The sequence below is a fragment of the Periplaneta americana genome, chromosome 2 (genome assembly GCF_040183065.1).
Source record: "Periplaneta americana isolate PAMFEO1 chromosome 2, P.americana_PAMFEO1_priV1, whole genome shotgun sequence".
NCBI lineage: Eukaryota > Metazoa > Arthropoda > Insecta > Blattodea > Blattidae > Periplaneta > Periplaneta americana.
In genome coordinates, this window is record NC_091118.1 from 190985859 (window position 1) to 191006340 (window position 20482).

The window sequence follows — 20482 nt, forward strand, 5'->3', positions numbered from 1 at the left end:
ACCGGCAGAGTCATTGTCCAAGGTGCTCCATAGGAGGCTGGTCTACGCTACATCCGCAATGAGATGAGGTGATTATTGAGATTTGTTGAGATTCCACAGGGAAACCAGAGTTCCCAGAGAAAACCCCTGAGTTACCTGGACCATAGGCTTGCCAAACACAATTATAAATCGGGGTACACCGGGCATTGAACCTGGGTTCACAGAATTATAAGTCCAGCACTCTAGTCAATAGACGGACGCGCTTCCGAACAGGGGCAGTGGCATTTCCCCTAAGGTTAGAGCCCAGTTTATAATAACAATAATAATGATTTATTTTAGCTGGCAGAGTTAAGGCCGTAAGGCCTTCTCTTCCACTCAACCAGCAAAAAGTGTATGTACATATGCATAAACTTACAAAGAATTCAACAATTTGATTTAGGTGAGAGTTACATGTATACAAGAGTTATTTACGAATTAAACAACAAAATACTATGAACTATTAATTAAACACTGAAATAAACTGTGTTGCAGAATTAAGCTAAAATACATAGAATGTTAATATATTTCAAATAATATTAGATAATAGAAAGAGATTATTATGAGACAATTTTGAAAATACAGCACTATCAGGATGATGTCTAAAGAATGAAGTAACAATGTAGTCAGTGACAGTTTAAATCAGTACAATTGGAGTGATATGCTAATAAGGTTATCTTTTAAGCTGTTTTTAAAGGTCTTGCAGCCCCTAATACTTTGTGACAAGGAATTCCATTGACAGGAGGTGGATACTGTAAAAGATGATGAATAACAAGATATTCTATGAAGAGGTATACTTAGCGTGCCACAGATAAGTGATCTGGTATTTACGTCGTGGTTAGAGTATAGATAGGAAAAACGAGACGAAAGGTAATTTGGTGTTGAGGTGTGCAGAATTCGAAAGAGTAAAGACAAAGAGTGTAAAGTTCTGCGTTCTTTAAGTCGGAGCCACGAAAGACTTGCGAAGGACGGTGATATGTGATCATATCGTCGGATGTTGCACACGTATCTGACGCACATATTCTGAGCTCGCTGTAACTTGACTGACAGTTCAGAACTTAGGTCACTTAACAAAACGTCACAATAATCGAAGTGCGGCATTACTAGGGTTTGTACTAGGGTAAGTTTTAGTTGCTGGGGCAAGAAGTTTCTCAAGCGACTCAAACAGTGAATGGAGGAACAGATTTTTTTTATCGTTTCTTTAACTTGAAAATTGCAACTTAGATTATTATCAAAAAAGAAGCCAAGATTTTTTACGACAGATGAATAAGGGATTAGCATGTTGTTAAGGGTAATAATGACATATAAACATGCATCCTATTCGCAATATTTTCTAGCCCCTAATTTTCGATTAATACACATACACCTAAACTAAGCTCTAACCTTAGGGGAAATGCCGCTGCCCCTGTTTGGAAGCGCACCCAAATAGACTACCGTGGAAGCTTTTATGTCAGAAGATTTTTTTACACAATCTCCTTCTTAGGGCTTCTACTTTGCTGAGAAGTCCAGGACGAATTACTAGTATTGGATCTCTGTTACAGTGCTTACAAGAATATGGACCTTTAGTATTGAAAGCAGATGAAACTACCAGCCAAATGATTGCACATCAAATTTACTGGCTAGTAATACTTCAATGTTTGTTCACAACAAAAATTATTAATCAGTTATTCACAATGAGCAACCTTTCATATATCAGGTTACACAAAAGAAAGATACATTTTGAAATTGTCATTTTTTAAAAAATGTAAAGTTTCTAAAAATTAAAATACATACACATTAAGCAACTCATTACTGCCTTCACACAATCAGTGAAATTGAGAATATCTACGTTCATGCAGAATAAAAAAAATTAAAGTAGCTGAAGATTTAACTTAAGCTAAACTGATATTTTACAGACTGTAAATTAAGCAACATGGGACCCATAGTTTTACTTCCCTTTCAGATAAGTCAGATTATAGATATTCTTACCAAAAAATCTCTCTCCACTGGATTTGAACCCACAAACCTCGGTTTCAGAGACTAGACCACAGAAGGACGACCACTGGTAGCTATATGAATGGATTTAAATAAACCCATTTGCTTTGCTAATTCAAATGTGCTTCCATTTTATGTATAGTTTAGCTTTCAAAATGTTAAATAATTTCAAAATGTACCTTTCCTTTCAGCAACTATGTGTTACAACAGTAAACAAGAACACAAAATTCAATCTAACTGGAGTGCTGCATGCTGTATGCAATTATGCTAGAAAGATACGGAGACGAGAAAAGAAATGTTTACCAGCCCACACAACATTTCATGCTTTTCAAGTTAACAAAATTTACAGCGCAGCAACAAGATCCAGTTCTATTATCTGTAAGAGTTTACTGATACACATATAAATTGTCTACCCATTTACCATTACACAATCTTCTAAGTCATGTATCATGATTCTTGATATTAAAAAAAAAAAAAAAAAAAAAAAAATAGAATACAGAACTCAACGTAGAGATTAAACAGAAAAAGGAGGGGGGTAGAGAAGTAATCAGAAGTAGGAACTGCATCTGGATGATTACTAGGGGCATTATTTTGCATTCTCTCTCTATCACTACACAGTAATTACTATGCAAATCAAGCTTTCAGGTATAACTCCCTGTGAAGTTGATTTGAATAATTTCGAGGGAAAAATTGTTCCGGGGCCGGGTATCGAACCCGGGACCTTTGGTTAAACGTACCAACGCTCTCCCAACTGAGCTACCCGGGAACTCTACCAGACACCGATCCAATTTTTCCCTCTATATCCACAGACCTCAAAGTGGGCTGACAACCGTCAAGCAACCAACATTGAGTGCACACTAACTCTGTGTGACTTAAATTGTGGTTTTCTGTTAACGAACAGTGACGTGTATTATGCAAATGAAGCTTTCAGGTATGACGTTGGTACGTTTAACCAAAGGTCCCGGGTTCGATACCCGGCCCCGGAACAATTTTTCCCTCGAAATTATTCAAATCAACTTCACAGGGAGTCATACCTGAAAGCTTGATTTGCATAATACACGTCACTGTTCGTTAACAGAAAACCACAATTTAAGTCACACAGAGTTAGTGTGCACTCAATGTTGGTTGCTTGACGGTTGTCAGCCCACTCTGAGGTCTGTGGATATAGAGGGAAAAATTGGATCGGTGTCTGGTAGAGTTCCCAGGTAGATCAGTTGGGAGAGCATTGGTACGTTTAACCAAAGGTCCCGGGTTCGATACCCAGCCCCAGAACAAGTTTTCCCTCGAAATTATTCAAATCAACTTCACAGGGAGTCATACCTGAAAGCTTGATTTGCATAATACACGTCACTGTTCGTTAACAGAAAACCACAATTTAAGTCACACAGAGTTAGTGTGCACTCAATGTTGGTTGCTTGACAGTTGTCAGCCCACTTTGAGGTCTGTGGATACAGAGGGAAAAATTGGATCGGTGTCTGGTAGAGTTCCTGGGTAGCTCAGTTGGGAGAGCATTGGTACGTTTAACCAAAGGTCCCGGGTTCGATACCCGGCCCCGGAACAATTTTTCCCTCGAAATTATTCAGTAATTACTAATTTATTTGATTTAAATATTGATACAATTTATTTTCGTCACAGTAATACAGCACTAGTATGAACACGGGGAATTTTGGCTGCAGTTACTTACGAGAGGATTTTCACTACCTTTAATTCTATTTTATGGTAAATGCTGAAAATGGCAAGGATGTTGGAAGTGAAAGGTGTGTCATTATCAGGCAGGTCATACAATATGACAATTGCATCAAAATAAAACAAAACCTGTAAGATAGGCAATTATAAACACCTATTAAATATAAGATTAATATTTGATGTAAAGCATTCCATAAAATCAAATATAGCTGAAACTGAGAAAAATATAGTTGTAATTAGTTTCGTTTCCAATGCCTCCAATGGAATTCTGTTAGTTAAGCATAGTTGAATTCCATTTCTGAGATGAACGGAGAAATCTACAACAAATAATAGAATAACAGGTAAGGTTAACGAGTAGCATGGAAATTTTTACTGTTCCTCTTTTAGATACCAGATAGCAACATTAAGGAGCCTACACATTTTTATATAATAATAATAAATTTAGCTCCCTTTATGAAAAGGTTGCCAGATTTGACAAAGCGTATTACATATACGTAATTTGGAAACACACCTAAAAGGTAAAATGATATACATTTGAAACGGTTAGGGAATCGAATATGCAAAATGTCAGAAAAATTTACACCTAAGTAGCGTTTGTACTCATTTACAATTAAGGAAGGGGGGAAAAATATCAGATATATTAGAATGATTTGAATGCCATATACCGTGAGAAAAATAATAGTATAGATTGATTGGCATTGATATCTAAACCAATCAACAGCCAAAGGTTTAGATAACTTGAAATTTCCATTATCACTCCCATACAAATGATTTCTCAATATCTGAACCAATCCTTTGAGGGCACTAATGGCTATTTCCTTCACAATGCTGTGTGTTAGCCCCAGGTTTTTACATTTGTTGGCAAAGATGGAGGGTATGGTACCACGTGCTCCCACCATCAGACCTATTACATCAATGTGGGACAGGCTATATTTATCTTTATAGAACGGGATTGTTGGTTCATAGACCCGTTTCTTTTCACTGTCCACCTCATGCGGTTCATCTGCATGTGTCTCAAATCTGATGGTGGGATCGAGAATGTATGCCGAGTTGTTCTTAATGGCAATGATATCAATTCGCCAAACACTTCCTTGTGTGGCTAGTCCCTGCACCTCTTGATGGACTGTAAACCCTACTTCCTTCAGTGCCTTGGCCAGCATACAACGGACAGCATGGTGACGGATGTTGCGAAGGGCCTCACTATAGGGGCAGAAGTCAAGCTTTATTTTGCTCCTACTACTACACTTTGAATTTCTCTCTATTTAAAAAGAAAACCTAAATTTAGCACTCCTAAAATTGAGATACAAAGACCATTTTTATTATAAGCTTTATTTTGCTCCTACTACTACACTCTGCATTTCTCTCTATTAAAAAAAATACAAATTATATTAATTTTGAAGTTCTCATCTGCAACATTGTCCTGCATTCTACTCTACAAACATCTTCAACCGATATTGGGAAGCATGTGCAAAACTCTCTTCCTAATACCTTTTTTTTATTACTTATTACTGTTATTATTACAAACATTCGTTCATGTACACATTGCCTGTATTGTATGTTTTAAGAGAACAGCCATTGGTCAAGTGTGCAAAATTCTATCATTGTCTCTGCTGTTATCATCAGACATCGGATTCTAGGGCAAATGCCTATTTTGTTTCTTTAGGAGAAAAGTAAAAATAATTATTAATATTTGTGTTTCATGGAAATTGAAAGGTATTCAAAGAGTTTTATAGTGCCCTAAAATGCCCTAAAACGGTTATTAGAGCCTAATTTGTTAATATTCGCCTAACTCACTGTAAAGTTTCGCATTTTACTCTTACTTTTTATAATTTATACATGCATTCACTGCGAAATTTAAGGCATTTAAAAAGTGGAAAGTTTGCTTCACACCGGCCATGAAACCATTGATAAAGGAAACAAAATGTTTTGAATCTCACGACACTCGCAATAGATTTCACCGAATTTAACATGTTTGGAGGCATAAATGCCGACAAAGAACCAACCTTAGTTTCGAAGCAGGCAACAATCACAACATGTGCTGCTACCGATTCAGAGATATACTATACTATAAAAATGACTGTTTTCGGTCTGAAACCGATTAGCTGTACTGCCCTTCAGAGTGTCATAAAATCACAATTTTTGGAGAAAGAGTGTTTTTGAAATATTTATGAAAAGTCGTAAAACTGCGAATTAGTAGGGTAAACCGTTACAAAATATTTAAAAGAATGGCCCTCCTAGTGTTAACACTACCAGGAAATGTAACAATAAGTGGAACTTTGTATTTTTGTCCAATTGAATCTCAATAACAACGGTTCATTTGAATGCTCGTTAACAGTTGCTCTTTCCCTCACCTTATTTGTGTTGAGAAGTTTTGAGCGGTAGGACGTTTTCCTGTGAAGTTTAACGCGATAATGCCGAAAAATATAAGTGCAAAATCTACATTGATCTGGCAATGGCTAACAGAATATTCAGAATTCACTTATAATGGAAAAATAATATTCTGCAAGATTTGTAGCAAACAGGTATGTAACAATAGTTGAAATATATAAATTCTATTAATTTTAATGAGTAGGCCTATAATATTTATACATTGACTGAGCTATCCTGAGGTACAATTCTTTTTAAGACCACTACACTTTAACCTTTTAAATTCCGAACTGGAACTGAATTTCAATAACTTAAAATGAGTAATCTTGATATCAATAATCATTATTTCATTAGTTTCAATATATTAAATTTGTGCAGCTCTGTTTATAAATATAATATAGTATTCTTTTTTAATGTTTAAACATACTTTTTTGTGCGTATTTTAGTGTATAACTAAAAATTTCAGTGAAAGAAATAAGTATGATACCTTGATGTGCCTAAAATGCCTATTTTCATTAAAATAGAGCCTAATTTTACAAATTTTGAGCTTATTTTAGGCGCCTAAAACTGCAATTTTTAGTGCCTAAAAATCCGATGTCTAGTTATCATACATGGATTTTCTGCAACATTTCAAAGAAGATTGACTAGATAAGCATTTATGGTTTTCTTGAAATTGCCGATGTCTCCTGCTTGACCATAAAAAATCTGGTCAGCCTAATCTAACGTCTCACTGAAACCGACCTAGCCTTATAACTGATACACGTGCCGATACTTGTCATTAACAGTGTTTCCATCACTGCTTGCCTAACCACATAGACATACTTGAGTAGCGACTTTTCATCTGCAGCTGTTGGTAGCTCACAAGTGGACTTAATAGTTAAAATGCATAAGTTCACAAAAAGAAAGCCTGAAACAGCTATAGTAAAAGTAGCAAAATCCGAGTTATCATATTTGTAGTCTTGTAACACTTGATTAAAATATAGTCGCAATTGGATGTAAATTTTTTAAACTTTGCTAGTCATTAGTCTCATCCATCATCATGTATTAGGAATTCTGCCATCCAGAGGCCATACTTCAGAAATGGAATTCTTCACACTGCCCAACTAACATACTCCTGGACAGTTCAGATCAATGATATGAAGAGACACAGTTCAATTTATAACCAGGACTGTGGAGTAGAAGTAAAGAGTCATGGAGTTTGAAGCCTTCCTGGTGGAATCAAAGTCAGCAAATGTACTAATTCTGACATTGATCTTGATATAAAATCTTTCTGGAAAACACTACTTTAAATTTTAACCAGAGCTACCAATCAAATAACAACTTTCACACACACACGCACACACAGAGAGAGAAAGAGAGAGAGAGACGTCTTTAATCGATTAATCAACTGGTTAATCGATTTTAAATAGTGTTTATGTAAATTCGAACAAAAATACCTACTATCATATTATAATAATTCCATATGCTGTAAAGAATAACACACGTTTTTACAAGTAGCTAATTAAGATATTTTCATATGGGTTTCCCTACATAAACAGCAACTCAAAGACAGATGTCCAACCTATACTTAATCTCAGCCCACGTGTTTCGTAACATTACAGACGTAACACTTTCAACAGCCGCGTTGATAGTTTTTTCTGCAAAGAAGAACAGTCCTATGATCCTGCCTTTCATTAGTGCATACCATATATTCACTTTGGGAGAATCACGTTGAAATGGACGTGTCGCATGGGATTTTTCCATGCCCGAAATTCTACAATTGTGCTTGTGCACTTTCCCAGAAACATAGAACTTGCCTTGTCTACCAAGGAATGCTTAATTTCTTTCAATTTATTGTAAAATGGGTGCTGCGAATTCTCTCCAGTGTGACTTGACCTCAGATCTGATTTCCTGGCATAACTGAAGCCAATTCGTTTCCAATGTAGTTATGCACATGCGCAAGCATTATGACGTCATGCAACCCACGCACACCAAACATTGTGAGTTGCTGTTTATGTATGAAAACCCATATGGAAATATCTTAATTAGTTTATAAGTAATACATTTGTGTTTTATTATATGTTCAAGCCGGAGACACTGTACAAAAAAAGTTTGAAAAAAAAACAGAAGTGTCATTTACAGATACATCTCTTTGCTCTGGTCAAACATGTCAATACACTGACAATACTTCACAAGTTTATACATCACTTCTCTTTAACACACGATACAGCCTTCATTATTAGGTGCTCTGACATAGATTGAGGAGATGAACTGGAAGTAGCAATGTTAACAATGTTGGAATGGATGAACATTTTGTACAATGATATTGAGACTACTTGCAGCACCAGCAGCAAAAACTGCCCCGGCACTTGGAAGTGCTTCATTCGCCTACTAGCTTCCCAGTATAATTTAGAGTTCGAATCCAAAAGATTTGATGCCAAAGCTAGACATTTTCGTAGTTTAAGAGTCTATCGCACCAAATGATATACAGATTTTGTGCTACACAGACTTTACAAGATAGTTACGTTTCCTTCACCACACAATAATTTTAATCGGTTTTATTAATCAATTAAAATAAACAATTTGATTATTTAATGGGATTTTAAAATTAAATGGTAATCTGTTCGATTACTTACTCACTTACAAATGGCCTTTAAGGAACCCGGAGGTTCATTGCCGTCCTCACATAAGCCCGCCATCGGTCCCTATCCTGAGCAAGATTAAACCAGTCCCTACCATCTTATCCCATCTCCCTCAAATTCATTGTAATATTATCCTCCCATCTACGTCTCGGCCTCCCCAAAGGTCTTTTTCCCTCCGGCCTCCCAACTAACGCACTATATGCATTTCTGAATTTGCCCATATATGCTACATGCCCTGCCCATCTCAAACGTCTGGATTTAATGTTCCTAATTATGTCAGGTGAAGAATACAATGCATGCAGTTCTGCGTTGTGCAACTTTCTCCATTCTCCTGTATCTTCATCCTCTTAGCCCCAAATATTTTCCTAAGAACCTTATTCTCAAACACCCTTAATCTCTGTTCCTCTCTCAAAGTGAGAGTCCAAGTTTCACAACCATACAGAACAACCAGTAATATAACTGTTTTACAAATTTTAACTTTCAGATTTTTTGACAGCAGACTAGATGACAAAAGCTTCTCAACCGAATAATAACAAGCATTTCCCATATTTATTCTGTGTTTAATTTCCTCCCGAGTGTCATTTATATTTGTTACTGTTGCTCCAAGATTTCCACTTCTTCGAAGGATAAATCTCAAATTTTTATATTTCCATTTCGTACATTATTTTGGTCACGAGACATAATCATATACTTTGTCTTTTCGGAATTTACTTCCAAACTGATCACTTTACTTGCTTCAGGTAAAATTTCCGTGTTTTCCCTAATCGTTTGTGGATTTTCTCCTAACATATTCACGTCATCCGCATAGACAAGAAGCTGATGTAACCCATTCAATTCCAAACCTGTCTGTTATCCTGAACTTTCCTAATGGCATATTCTAAAGCGAAGCTAAAAAGTAAAGGTGATAGTGCATCTCCTTGCTTTAGCCCGCAGTGAATTGGAAAAGCATCAGATAGAAACTGGCCTAAACGGACTCTGCTGTACGTTTCACTGAGACACATTTTAATTAATCAAACAAGTTTCTTAGGAATACCAATTTCAATAATAATATCATATAATACTTCTCTCTTAACCGAGTCATATGCCTTTTTGAAATCTATGAATAACTGATGTACTGTACTCTCTTAACCGAGTCATATGCCTTTTTGAAATCTATGAATAACTGATGTACTGTACCCTCCCATTTTTTCTCCAATATCTGAATCTGATCGATTAAGTGATTAAATCCACAACTCTAATTTTAACGCTTTTCATATTATCTTTCGAACCAACAGTAGCCTACACTTATGGACATTCAAGAACATAGTGAGCCAAAAAATATGAAAATAATACTTTGTGACTTTGTATCCTATTGATCCATAATAAAAATAAGACATGCATAAATTAAAAGTCTCAAAAGTAGCAATGTGACTTCCATGAAATATCTCGTGTGTCATTTTCCATTTCAGCAGACTCTATTTATTGAACTTCCACGACAGGGTTAGAAGAGCTACAGCTCAAGATCTTTTGTATCAACTTCACAGTCCTGATCATAAAAGTGTGTTTTTATAATGTAACCATTTCTCAAAAAAAAAAAAAAAAAAAAAAAAAAAAGCACATGGAAATGAATTTCACTGAATTATATTTTATGAATAACATCACTCCTTTATTATAAAATTTAAAAAAAATATTATAAGTGACATAATGGCGAGGCTGTGGAAAGCAGTTCTTGCTGATCTGTAACTGGCTGAAGAAATTGGAGAAAAACATAAAAATAAACATTTAATAAATTAATAATAAAATGATCAGGACAAACGGTCTTTCATATTTAGTATTCTTATCATATCCGCTATGGCAGCTACTTCCACAATTTAACCTAGTTAAGTATCTGTTATCTAACAATTCAGGAAATAAACTTGGGCTTTTAGTAAAGAAGTGACGATAAAACTCTTACATAAGAGGAAGTAAGAGATAAATATTATCATTTACAATATAGACACAGTGATCTGCATTCTGTGATGACTTTATCTGTGACATAACAGTGAAGGAGTGTTCTTATCTCAATGTCATAAGAGAAAACCTAAGCTTACGGCACAATTTTCACAAAACTATAAGTCTGTTAGTGTTATCAATTCCATTATACGTACTTACAGTGTTTGTGTGTTTATATGGAACTACCAAAAATGTGTACATATATAAAGGTTGATTCACGAGGTTTCCCTCCGGTTTATGGAGGTGATTCCTGAGGTTATTGGAACAAAAAATGTAAATAAATTAATGGGATCACATTCATAATTACGAAGTTACAACACATTTTCGAAACGCGTCAAAGTAAATGGAACGCTAGGCATGTTTGTTGCTATAGTCCCTTCGCTCTAATTTCCAGCCACCAATCACATTGCAGGTCAGCTACATTTAAACGCGTGAGTCTTGTGATTCGCTGATGAAGACGTTATGCATTTCCTAAGGCTCAATAAATACTTAATATAATCGCCCGCCATTTTGGCTCTTTCGTTGGCGTTCGCAGAAAGCACACAAGGACGTTATTTGCCGATCAATTATTTGCTGAATTACAGTGCGTTTGATTTATTATCATTGGAGCTACGACATGATAATGTGTAACGGTCTGGCAAATAGATTCCTCGTCTGGTAGCTCGGCAACGAAAGAACAAAAATGGCGAACGATACTACCTACCTAGACTTTATAGAGCCTTCACTTCCTAAAACGTAAGCACAGAGGAGTCACGCCGGGAATAACAGCGTCGCGACTATATAACTACATACACCCTTAGATTACTGCACTGGATGAAAGACATCGTGTATCAGGTTAAGGTACAAACACATGAAGAGTTGCTTCAACGTATTTTGGATGCCATGGCAACAATAAGGAATAAATGTGTGAAACTGCGAAAAATGCTACATGTGCTGTTCACACCCATGCCAACCGTTGCCTTGAGATTCAGGGAGGGATTTTCGAAAATGTGATTGAAATTCACTCTAAATGAAAGAGACTGATACATAAACAGTCAACTGTGTTTTAATTATTTTTTGCATTTTTGTTAGTGAAATACTGAAATCAAAGCTTTTTCTGCCGTTTTCAAATTACGAATGCAATCCCATTAATTTATTTACATTTTTTGTAAATGCAGAAATAACTAAAATGCTCTCTCAATTAATATCACTCAATAAAAGAATTGTATTCCAATGGATACCATCCCATTGTGGAATCCTGGGAAACGAGAATGCAGATGCTTTAGCAAAGAAGGGCAGCACTGCTACTTACAGACCTGTTACTAAATCTACGTATTACTCTGTGAAAAGATTTATTAAATCTACATACTTAGACTTCAACAAACAAAATTGATAACACAATCTCAAGGGCAAAAATGGAACTCTCTGCATCATAATCCACAGTTAATTCCCGATTTACCACGAAAATCGTCTGTAGCTGCATTTAGATTGGCAACAGGTAATGATTGTTTGGCCAAACACCTGCATAGAATTGGAATATATCAGTCCCCTAACTGCCCATTGTGCAACTCAAACCAAGAAATGGATTCGGAACACCTCAAAATCTGTGCTTCAGTGGCTGACCATGATAATATCTTTGAAAAATATTGGAATGCAAGAGGTCAAATGACTTTATTGTCAAACGCCTGGCATTAGAAAACAACAACAACATTTTTTGTCCCAAATAACCTCAGGAATCACCTCCATAAACTGAGGGGGGGGGGGGGGACTTCGTGAATCACTCTGTATACATATTCATTTATTTTGACAGAGCACAATAAAATAAAAGTCAAAATGCTGTCTTCAGTTACTATTTTCAACAACCACATAATGCGATCAAGATATACTATAATGTAATGTAAAACAAGAAATAAGAGTGATCATTATGTTTATAGTAAAATATAAATGCTTAAATTTACCCATTTGTGCATACAGGAAAACCATTGTAAACATAAAAAATAAAAAAAACTTTATTACTATCAATTAATGTTTAATTCATGAGAACTTTCAACAGTGTAATCTTCATTTGTTCTCATGCCATATTTACTCGAATATAAGACTCTTCGTTAATTTGTGGAAGTTAAACATAAATGTATTTCTCTCAACGAAATGGACCCTTCTGCAGAAGCTAGAACAAAAAAAAGAGTATACTAAAAAATTAACAACCTGGCCACTTCCAACCCAATTATTAGTTAATTTCACAAAACAAAGTTCTAATCTCTTTTCACTGTTAAACTAAACAAAACTCTTTTGAATTTAAATTAGAACTGTAATAGGCCTACTTATGTTTTTTACCCCCCTCCCTTTTGGTGCAGAGGAAAGGCTCAAAAACTAGCACTGCAGCTTCTGATGGCTTACACTGTATTGTCTTACAGCTCCTATACTGGAATTGATTATGTTTTGTTACCATTGCACATTTTTGCCGCTAATTTCGGGAACTACAGTAACAAATCTGTTAGTAATCAGTTATTAAAGTGTACGGATATCCTGTAGTTGTTTTCTTGTGTGAGGAATAAGCAAACAGCTTTTCTGCACCTTTTTACTGCAAATTACATGTTATTACTTCTGTAGAAAAGAATGGTGCATAGACAGTAGTTTTCTGTTCAACCAAATAGGACGAATCAAAAGATTACACTAAGAGCTGCGAGAAAAACTTCGCGTGTAAGACTCTTCTAATGTTTCTCAGCAGTGAAAATCAATTAAAGGAGGGGTATTTTTTATATTCGAGTAAATACAGTACTGGTATCACAAATTTTATTTCATGTGACAAAGATTAGAACATACAGAAAGCTGTTAACTGTAAAAGAAAAAAAGGGTTGTTATTATTATTATTATTATTATTATTATTATTATTATTATTATTATTATTATTACTTACTTACTTACTGGCTTTTAAGGAACCCGGAGGTTCATTGCCACCCTCACATAAGCCCGCCATTGGTCCCTATCCTGAGCAAGATTAATCCAGTCTCTACCATCATATCCCACCTCCCTCAAATCCATTCTAATATTATCTTCCCACCTACGTCTTGGTCTCCCCAAAGGTCCTTTTCCCTCCGGCCTCCCAACTAACACTCTATATGCATTTCTGGATTCGCCCATACGTGCTACATGTCCTGTCCATCTCAAACGTCTGGATTTTATGTTCCTAATTATGTCAAGTGAAGAATACAATGCGTGCAGCTCTGCATTGTGTAACTTTCTCCATTCGCCTGTAACTTCATCCCTCTTAGCCCCAAATATTTTCCTAAGAACCTTATTTTCAAGCACTCTTAATCTCTGTTCCTCTCTCAAAGTGAGAATCCAAGTTTCACAACCATACAGAACAACCAGTAATATAACTGGTTTATAAATTCTAACTTTCAAATTTTTTGACAGAAGACTAGATGACAGAAGCTTCTCAACCGAATAATAACACACATTTCCCATATTTATTCTGCGTTTAATTTCCTCCCGAGTGTCATTCATATTAGTTACTGTTGCTCCAAGATATTTGAATTTTTCCACCTCTTCGAAGGATAAATCTCCAATTTTTATATTTTTATTATTATTACTAATTTTCTTTATTTGGTTATTTAACGACGCTGTATCAAATAAGAGGTTATTTAGCGTCGATAGAATTGGTGATAGAGATGATATTTGGCGAGATGAGGCAGAGGATTCGCCGTAGATTACCTGACATTTGCCTTACAGTTGGGGAAAATCTCGGAAAAAACACAACCAGGTAATCAGCCCAAGCAGGAATCGAACCCACGCCCGAGCGCAATTCTGGATCGGCAGACAAGCACCTTACCCGATCGAGCTACGCCGGTGGCTTCATTATTATTATTATTATTATTATTATTCGCCAGTTTCTGAATTTACTGCTAAATCCATCAAACTTTTTCACCAACAAATGCTTGTGACATCACAAATTATTCAGTTGGTTAGCAATTTACAAGTGATTTGAGGGATACTGGTATGTGTGTTTCCCATTTGGTTCAATTAAATAGAAGTACGTTGTCTTCAATAAAAAATTTAACTTTCTGAAAAGAATATAATCCATTATTAACATTTGTTTGACCGAAGTTATGTAAAATCGAAGTCAAGGAGACTGCTTACTACAAAACTTCACTTATCTACAGTTCTCTTACCCATTGTTTCATTGAAGGTTAACCGCCTACACACCAACATTCTGCTACTGCTGTATGCAAATTACACTTTATTAACACCGTAGAACCTGAGTTATATGTAACTCAGTTATACGTAATTCTGGTTGTATATAAAATAATTATGCACATGTTCTAGCAAAATTACATTTAATTATGCATTATAGGCCTAAATTAATTCTGAATTATACTTCATTTGTACGTAATTTGCTTCTGTAAGAAGTAGTAATTTTTAAAAATCAAGTTTGAATTGCACATATTTTTGTTATGGACAAGGAAGCTTTTAATAGAAAAAGGAGCGTCTTCCGCGGACCTCTGGGAACTAAGGAAGGGACAAGTGAAGTGCTTTGTATGGAGTGTGGCATTGTTTAAGGCAGAAACATGGACATTACAACGAAGTGAAGAGAAGCGAATAGAAGCATTTGAAATGTGGATATGGAGAAGAATGAAACATGTGAAGTGGAGAGACAAAATAAGAAATGAAGCTGTGTTAGAAAGAATGGGTGAAAAAAGAATGATGCTGAAATTGATCAGGAAGAGGAAAAGGAATTGCTTGGGTCATTGGCTGAGAAGAAACTGTCTACTGAAGGATGCACTGGAAAGAATGGTGAATGGAAGAAGAATTCGGGACAGAAGAAGATATCAGATGATAGACGACACTAAGATATATGCTACTGTTTGTGAAAAGTGCAGCACCCAGAAAGAATGGCCCGAACAACTCCAAACTCGGGAGATGTGTAGAACAGTGTACCACCAATAATTAATTGTTTCCATAGAGATGGCATACACACAGGCCCTTGTGTCATCAGCAAGGTCAGTGTTGTGCCTTGTTCAGTCAGTGCAGAGCTTCCAAACGAAGTGGAAACGTGAAAGCTAGTGCAGGTATGCCTCGTCGACGTGGAAGGGCGCATTATCAGCATGTGAGTGAGTTCGAAGGGGACAGAATGGTTGGTCTCCGGGAAGCAGGTTTGTCATACCGTGACATTTCGGCTTGTACAGCGCATGTTGCTACGACAGTGATGCGTGTGTGGAACCGGTGGATAGAAGAGGGTCGTACGCAGAGATGAGCAGGTACTGAGCCACGTAATTAATGTGATCAGAGCACGGGATAACCGTCATCTTGTCCGCATGGCTGTGATGGACAGTAAGCTTCATCCACAGTGTTGAGTCGATGTTGGAGTACTCCACACTGGACCTGTCTGCATCAACTGTTTGTCGCCGTCTTTTGAGGGCTGGACTAGTGACTCTCATGCCGTTGCGTCGGCTTCCATTGTCCAGAAACCACCAATGCCTCAGACTGCAATGGGCACGTGTACATCACTGACATGCTGAGTGGCAAAATGTAGTGTTTTCGGACGAGTCCCGCTTCAACTTGTCCTACAATGATGGCCACATACGTGTTAGACACTACTGTGGTGAACGCAATCTGAAAGCCTGCATTGTTGGGTGGCATAGTAGACAAATACCTAGTGTGATGGTTTGGGACGCCATTGAATACAATATGCGATCTCGCCTCCTACGTATTCAGAGCAATCTGAACAGCAACCGCTACATTAGGGAGTTTTAGAGCCCGAGGTATTGCCCCTCCTTCTGACAACTCCACATGCCATATTTCAGCAGGACAATGCCTGCCCATATGTGGCGAGGATTGTGCAGGCCTCCTTCAAAGAACGATGGGTATCACTGCTTCCCTGGCCTGCATGTTTGCCAAACATGTCGTCCATCGAACATGTCTGGGATATGATTGGTCGGCAACTTGTTCGTCATGGTCCTCCAGCACCCACTCTTGACGCTTTGTGGTCTCGCATACAAACTGTGTGGAGGGAGATTCCCCAGGAACATATCCAGGTATTCTTTGCTTCCATGCCACGATGCTTAGAGGCTCTGATTGCAGCGCATGGAGGCTTCACACCATACTGAAATCTCATGGTCACAGATCAGGTAAGTTCTGCAATTCTAATCATTTGTGTATTGTCATGTACCTAATCTGTGGTATCAATTTCATTTCAGTCACATGTATCCTTCTTGGTGTTGCAATTTCCACAAACATTAGTGTATTGTAGATCATATGACCAATGCATATTTTAAAAAGTTGTTGGTATTGGACTTTTCACACAAAATATCTAATTAATCAGCATAACAACTATATTTATATGATGTTTTGTTAAACATGGCAATATTTAATCGTACAAGTATTACTACAGTATAGATCTATTTTTGACTAATTCCCCCCTGTTGTAACTTTGTTCCCCATGGAATATCAAACTCCATTTTTTTTTACAGGTACCTCTCACAGAATAGGCCTACTCTTTGCATGAAGATTTTGAAAATTCTATTAAGTCCCTCATCAGAGATATTAGGGCTCAAATTAAGAGAAAAACTGAAGAGCGAGCATTTTTGAACTGCTCTAACTAAAAAGGAGACGAATAAGAGAACTCAAATATTTTTTGCTAAAGGTTTGTGTGTATAGCTGTTCTCTAACAAAATTACAGCCCTGGTATTTAATTCCTTCTCACTGGGGGAAGGGAGGGGAACTCAATATCTTTTAAATATGGTAACTAACTTTGGCCCCTTAACTTTCAATTATTACAAACAGAAATAATAGGGTAAAAAGGTACAGAATATAAAATACAGCTTGAAATGAAATGCTCAGCACACAAATAGCCTAACCCACAAAATTTGTATATCGAGTTTAGGCCTATAACTTTAAAGAACTCCTCATATTGTTCTCTTCAAAATATAAATCCGTCTTGTCATTATTCCCAGTTTTTCCATGAGATTTCAGCACAAGTTTAATTTGTTTATCGCATTTCGCGCACTGTTACAAGAGGTAAAGCGGATATATAATATTGTGGATTGGGCCATTTGTGCATTGCGTGCCTCAAATGTGCTGAAATTAAAATTACTGTTTTCCCCATCTTTCTATTTTCTGAGCTGAGCTATCACATTTACGGCACTGCCTGCAAAAGCCAGAAATGTCGAATGCCATAATACAGAAACGACTTCCGTTTTTATATGAAGGTAAATAAAAATAAAATAATACTAATTTCTGTCTACTTACAGGTAGGGGTTATCACAATTAAAAAATAAACATTTTTTTTAATGGTCAACCTACCACTGTTGGACAACTCCTTTGGATTGACTCAAAATGGCAATTAACAATAATTTTATACATGGCACAGAAAACTGACGTTAAAAGAATATTAAATTAATAATAATAATAATAATAATAATAATAATAATAATAATAATAATAATAATAATAATTACTGTTATGTTAATTTCATGCAATATCACTGAGTCAACATATCAAGACACGAACAGATAACCTATTATAATATCGAACAAACGTCCTAAGTGCATTAGAAAGTAACATTCCAGAAACCGTAGAACTACTTTTATTCTCCATTGTTATGATGACACTCAGTTTCACTGAATTTGATCATGTGTATAGGCCTGTGCTTACCTTTGCCATCCAGATACTGGGACCAAAAATTGCTGATGTGAGGTGAATAAACATTATTGTAATCTGAGCTTCCGTCACATCAATTTTACCAAACCTCAGTGTTCCTAAAACAATGCTTACAATTAGTAATTCAATTTGTATTAGTACAATTTTATGCTAGCAACTGTAGGCCTACTGTCCAATACTTTCTTCATAAACATTCATTACAATTATTCCCATAATAAAGTATATAAATACTCTAGCCTATTATAAACTTAGCCTACATATTAGGATGGATATCATAATAATAGTAAATTACAATGAAAGCAGTAGTGATAGTGTAGGTAGTGGCAACAATTTCTAACAATAACAATAAACATATAGTCTGTAACTTTTTATTAGATTTGGCAATATACTTGTAGGTCTATTAACACGAGTTCTGAGTGTACTTCTACTGTCACAGCAATTGACAGGTGGCTATTGGTTGCGGGCTGCAAATGGTTGGGAGATAACATGCAAGTTGGATAGTGACTCGTTTCTTTGCTTAACATATAAAATTTCAGGGACCAAAAAAATCTGTGATGCTTAGACCTATACTAAATTCCAACTGCTGTGGAGATGCACATAAACTGGTGATTTTGGGTGAGACAATACTTCGTATTCAATTTAAATTCTGTCCAAATTCAACGTCGCAAATTTCTAGCGCAATAATTAATAATAGATCCCTATTAGAAACAACAACTACCAAATGTCTTGGCTTAAAAATCGATAATGTGTTAAATTGGAAAAATCATATTAAAGAAATTACCCCCAAACCAAATTCAGCTTGTTTTGCTATTAGATCTATGCAAAAGACAGTAAATATCAATACCTAAAAAACAATACACTTTGCATACTTCCACTCGGTAATGAGTTTTGGAATAATATTCTGGGGAAATTCCACAGATAGTAACAATATATTTCTATTACAAAAAAGAGTAATTAGAATAGTAGGTGCCAAATCTAGGGAATCGTGTAGGGCTATTTTCAAAAAACTACAAATAATGCACATGGCTTGTCAGCATATCTTTTCATTAATAATCTTCCTCGTATGTAATCGTGAAAACTTTGTAGGTCTAATTAATTCAACAGTTCATAGCATAAATACACGTCAAAAAATTACTTTCATACTCCATCGGCAAGTCTATCGTGCTATCAAAAAGGAGCGTGTTATATGGCAGTAAAAATTTCCCTATCGATATAAAAAATGAAACTCAAAACATAAAATTATTTAGGGCCAAATTAAAGAAGTACCTAATTTCTTACGCCTTCTATTCTGTAGGCGAATTCATGACATTCAATAACACTTCATGAAATTGATACTAAAACTTTGTGTTGTACTAGTAGACTATATTGTAAATCTCGTCTATATATATTTCATCTAGACTGTGACTATAAATTAAGATTTTATAATAGTATTAAGTTTTTTGACTTGTTCCATATTCTAGCTGTAAGCATGTATGAATACCATGGAATGTTAATAAATACAATACAATACAATACAATACAACTGATGTCATAATAATATATGAAATAGAAATAATTATATTTTTTCATATAATAGGATAAGGGTAAGGCAAAACTAGGGCACAGAAATTCAAGTGATTTTGAAAGTGACAATCGTCGAATTTGTAAGGGCCTTTTTTGTGGAGATGAAGTTTAATACGTAAGACACTATAGTTTAGTGACCTGTGGTAGTATAATCATAAACGAGTATTTTCCCTGAACAAAAAATATAATACAAATTGAGTAAAATCAGCTTCCCATGAACTAGTTCTCTTAAGGGTAATTGTTATAGCTATATTTCAATTACTTAATGCCTTCTTAACTGGGACTGACAGCATACAAGTGGGTGGTATGGTGTAGAGGGGCTGTAGCTCCCTCAACAAACACAAAATTCCATTCCGGGTTACGTTGAGAAATAGCTAATACATTACTTTATTATGTAGAACATGGAGCTGAAGTTGGATCGAATCTCGGCTAAGTCTGAATTAAAACATATCTTTAAAATATAACCACAATACTAACCTGACACATAAGTCTGCCAATGTGCGCAGTAAAACAGTGTCATAGCACAAAAACACTGGAAAAACATCCATGATGGATAAAATCCGAGTTGGACTGCTATACAAGCCGACAACGCTACGAATACTGCAAAAGAATCAGTTATTTAGACGAGTCATAGAATACTTATAATC

General features: G+C 35.9%; 1 protein-coding gene across 3 annotated transcripts in view; it reads right to left on the reverse strand.

Moving 5' to 3' along the window:
* The window catches only part of bbc (choline/ethanolaminephosphotransferase 1 bbc), a 108280-nt gene that overhangs the window by 86958 nt on the left and 840 nt on the right, over positions 1-20482 (reverse strand). For all 3 annotated transcript variants that reach the window (XM_069819188.1, XM_069819187.1, XM_069819186.1), the window contains exons 3-4: positions 20313-20435; positions 18267-18370 (exon numbers count right to left, since the gene is read on the reverse strand). In XM_069819188.1, coding sequence (XP_069675289.1) covers positions 18267-18370; positions 20313-20435 — 227 coding nt within the window. The remainder of the gene's footprint in view (positions 1-18266; positions 18371-20312; positions 20436-20482) is intronic.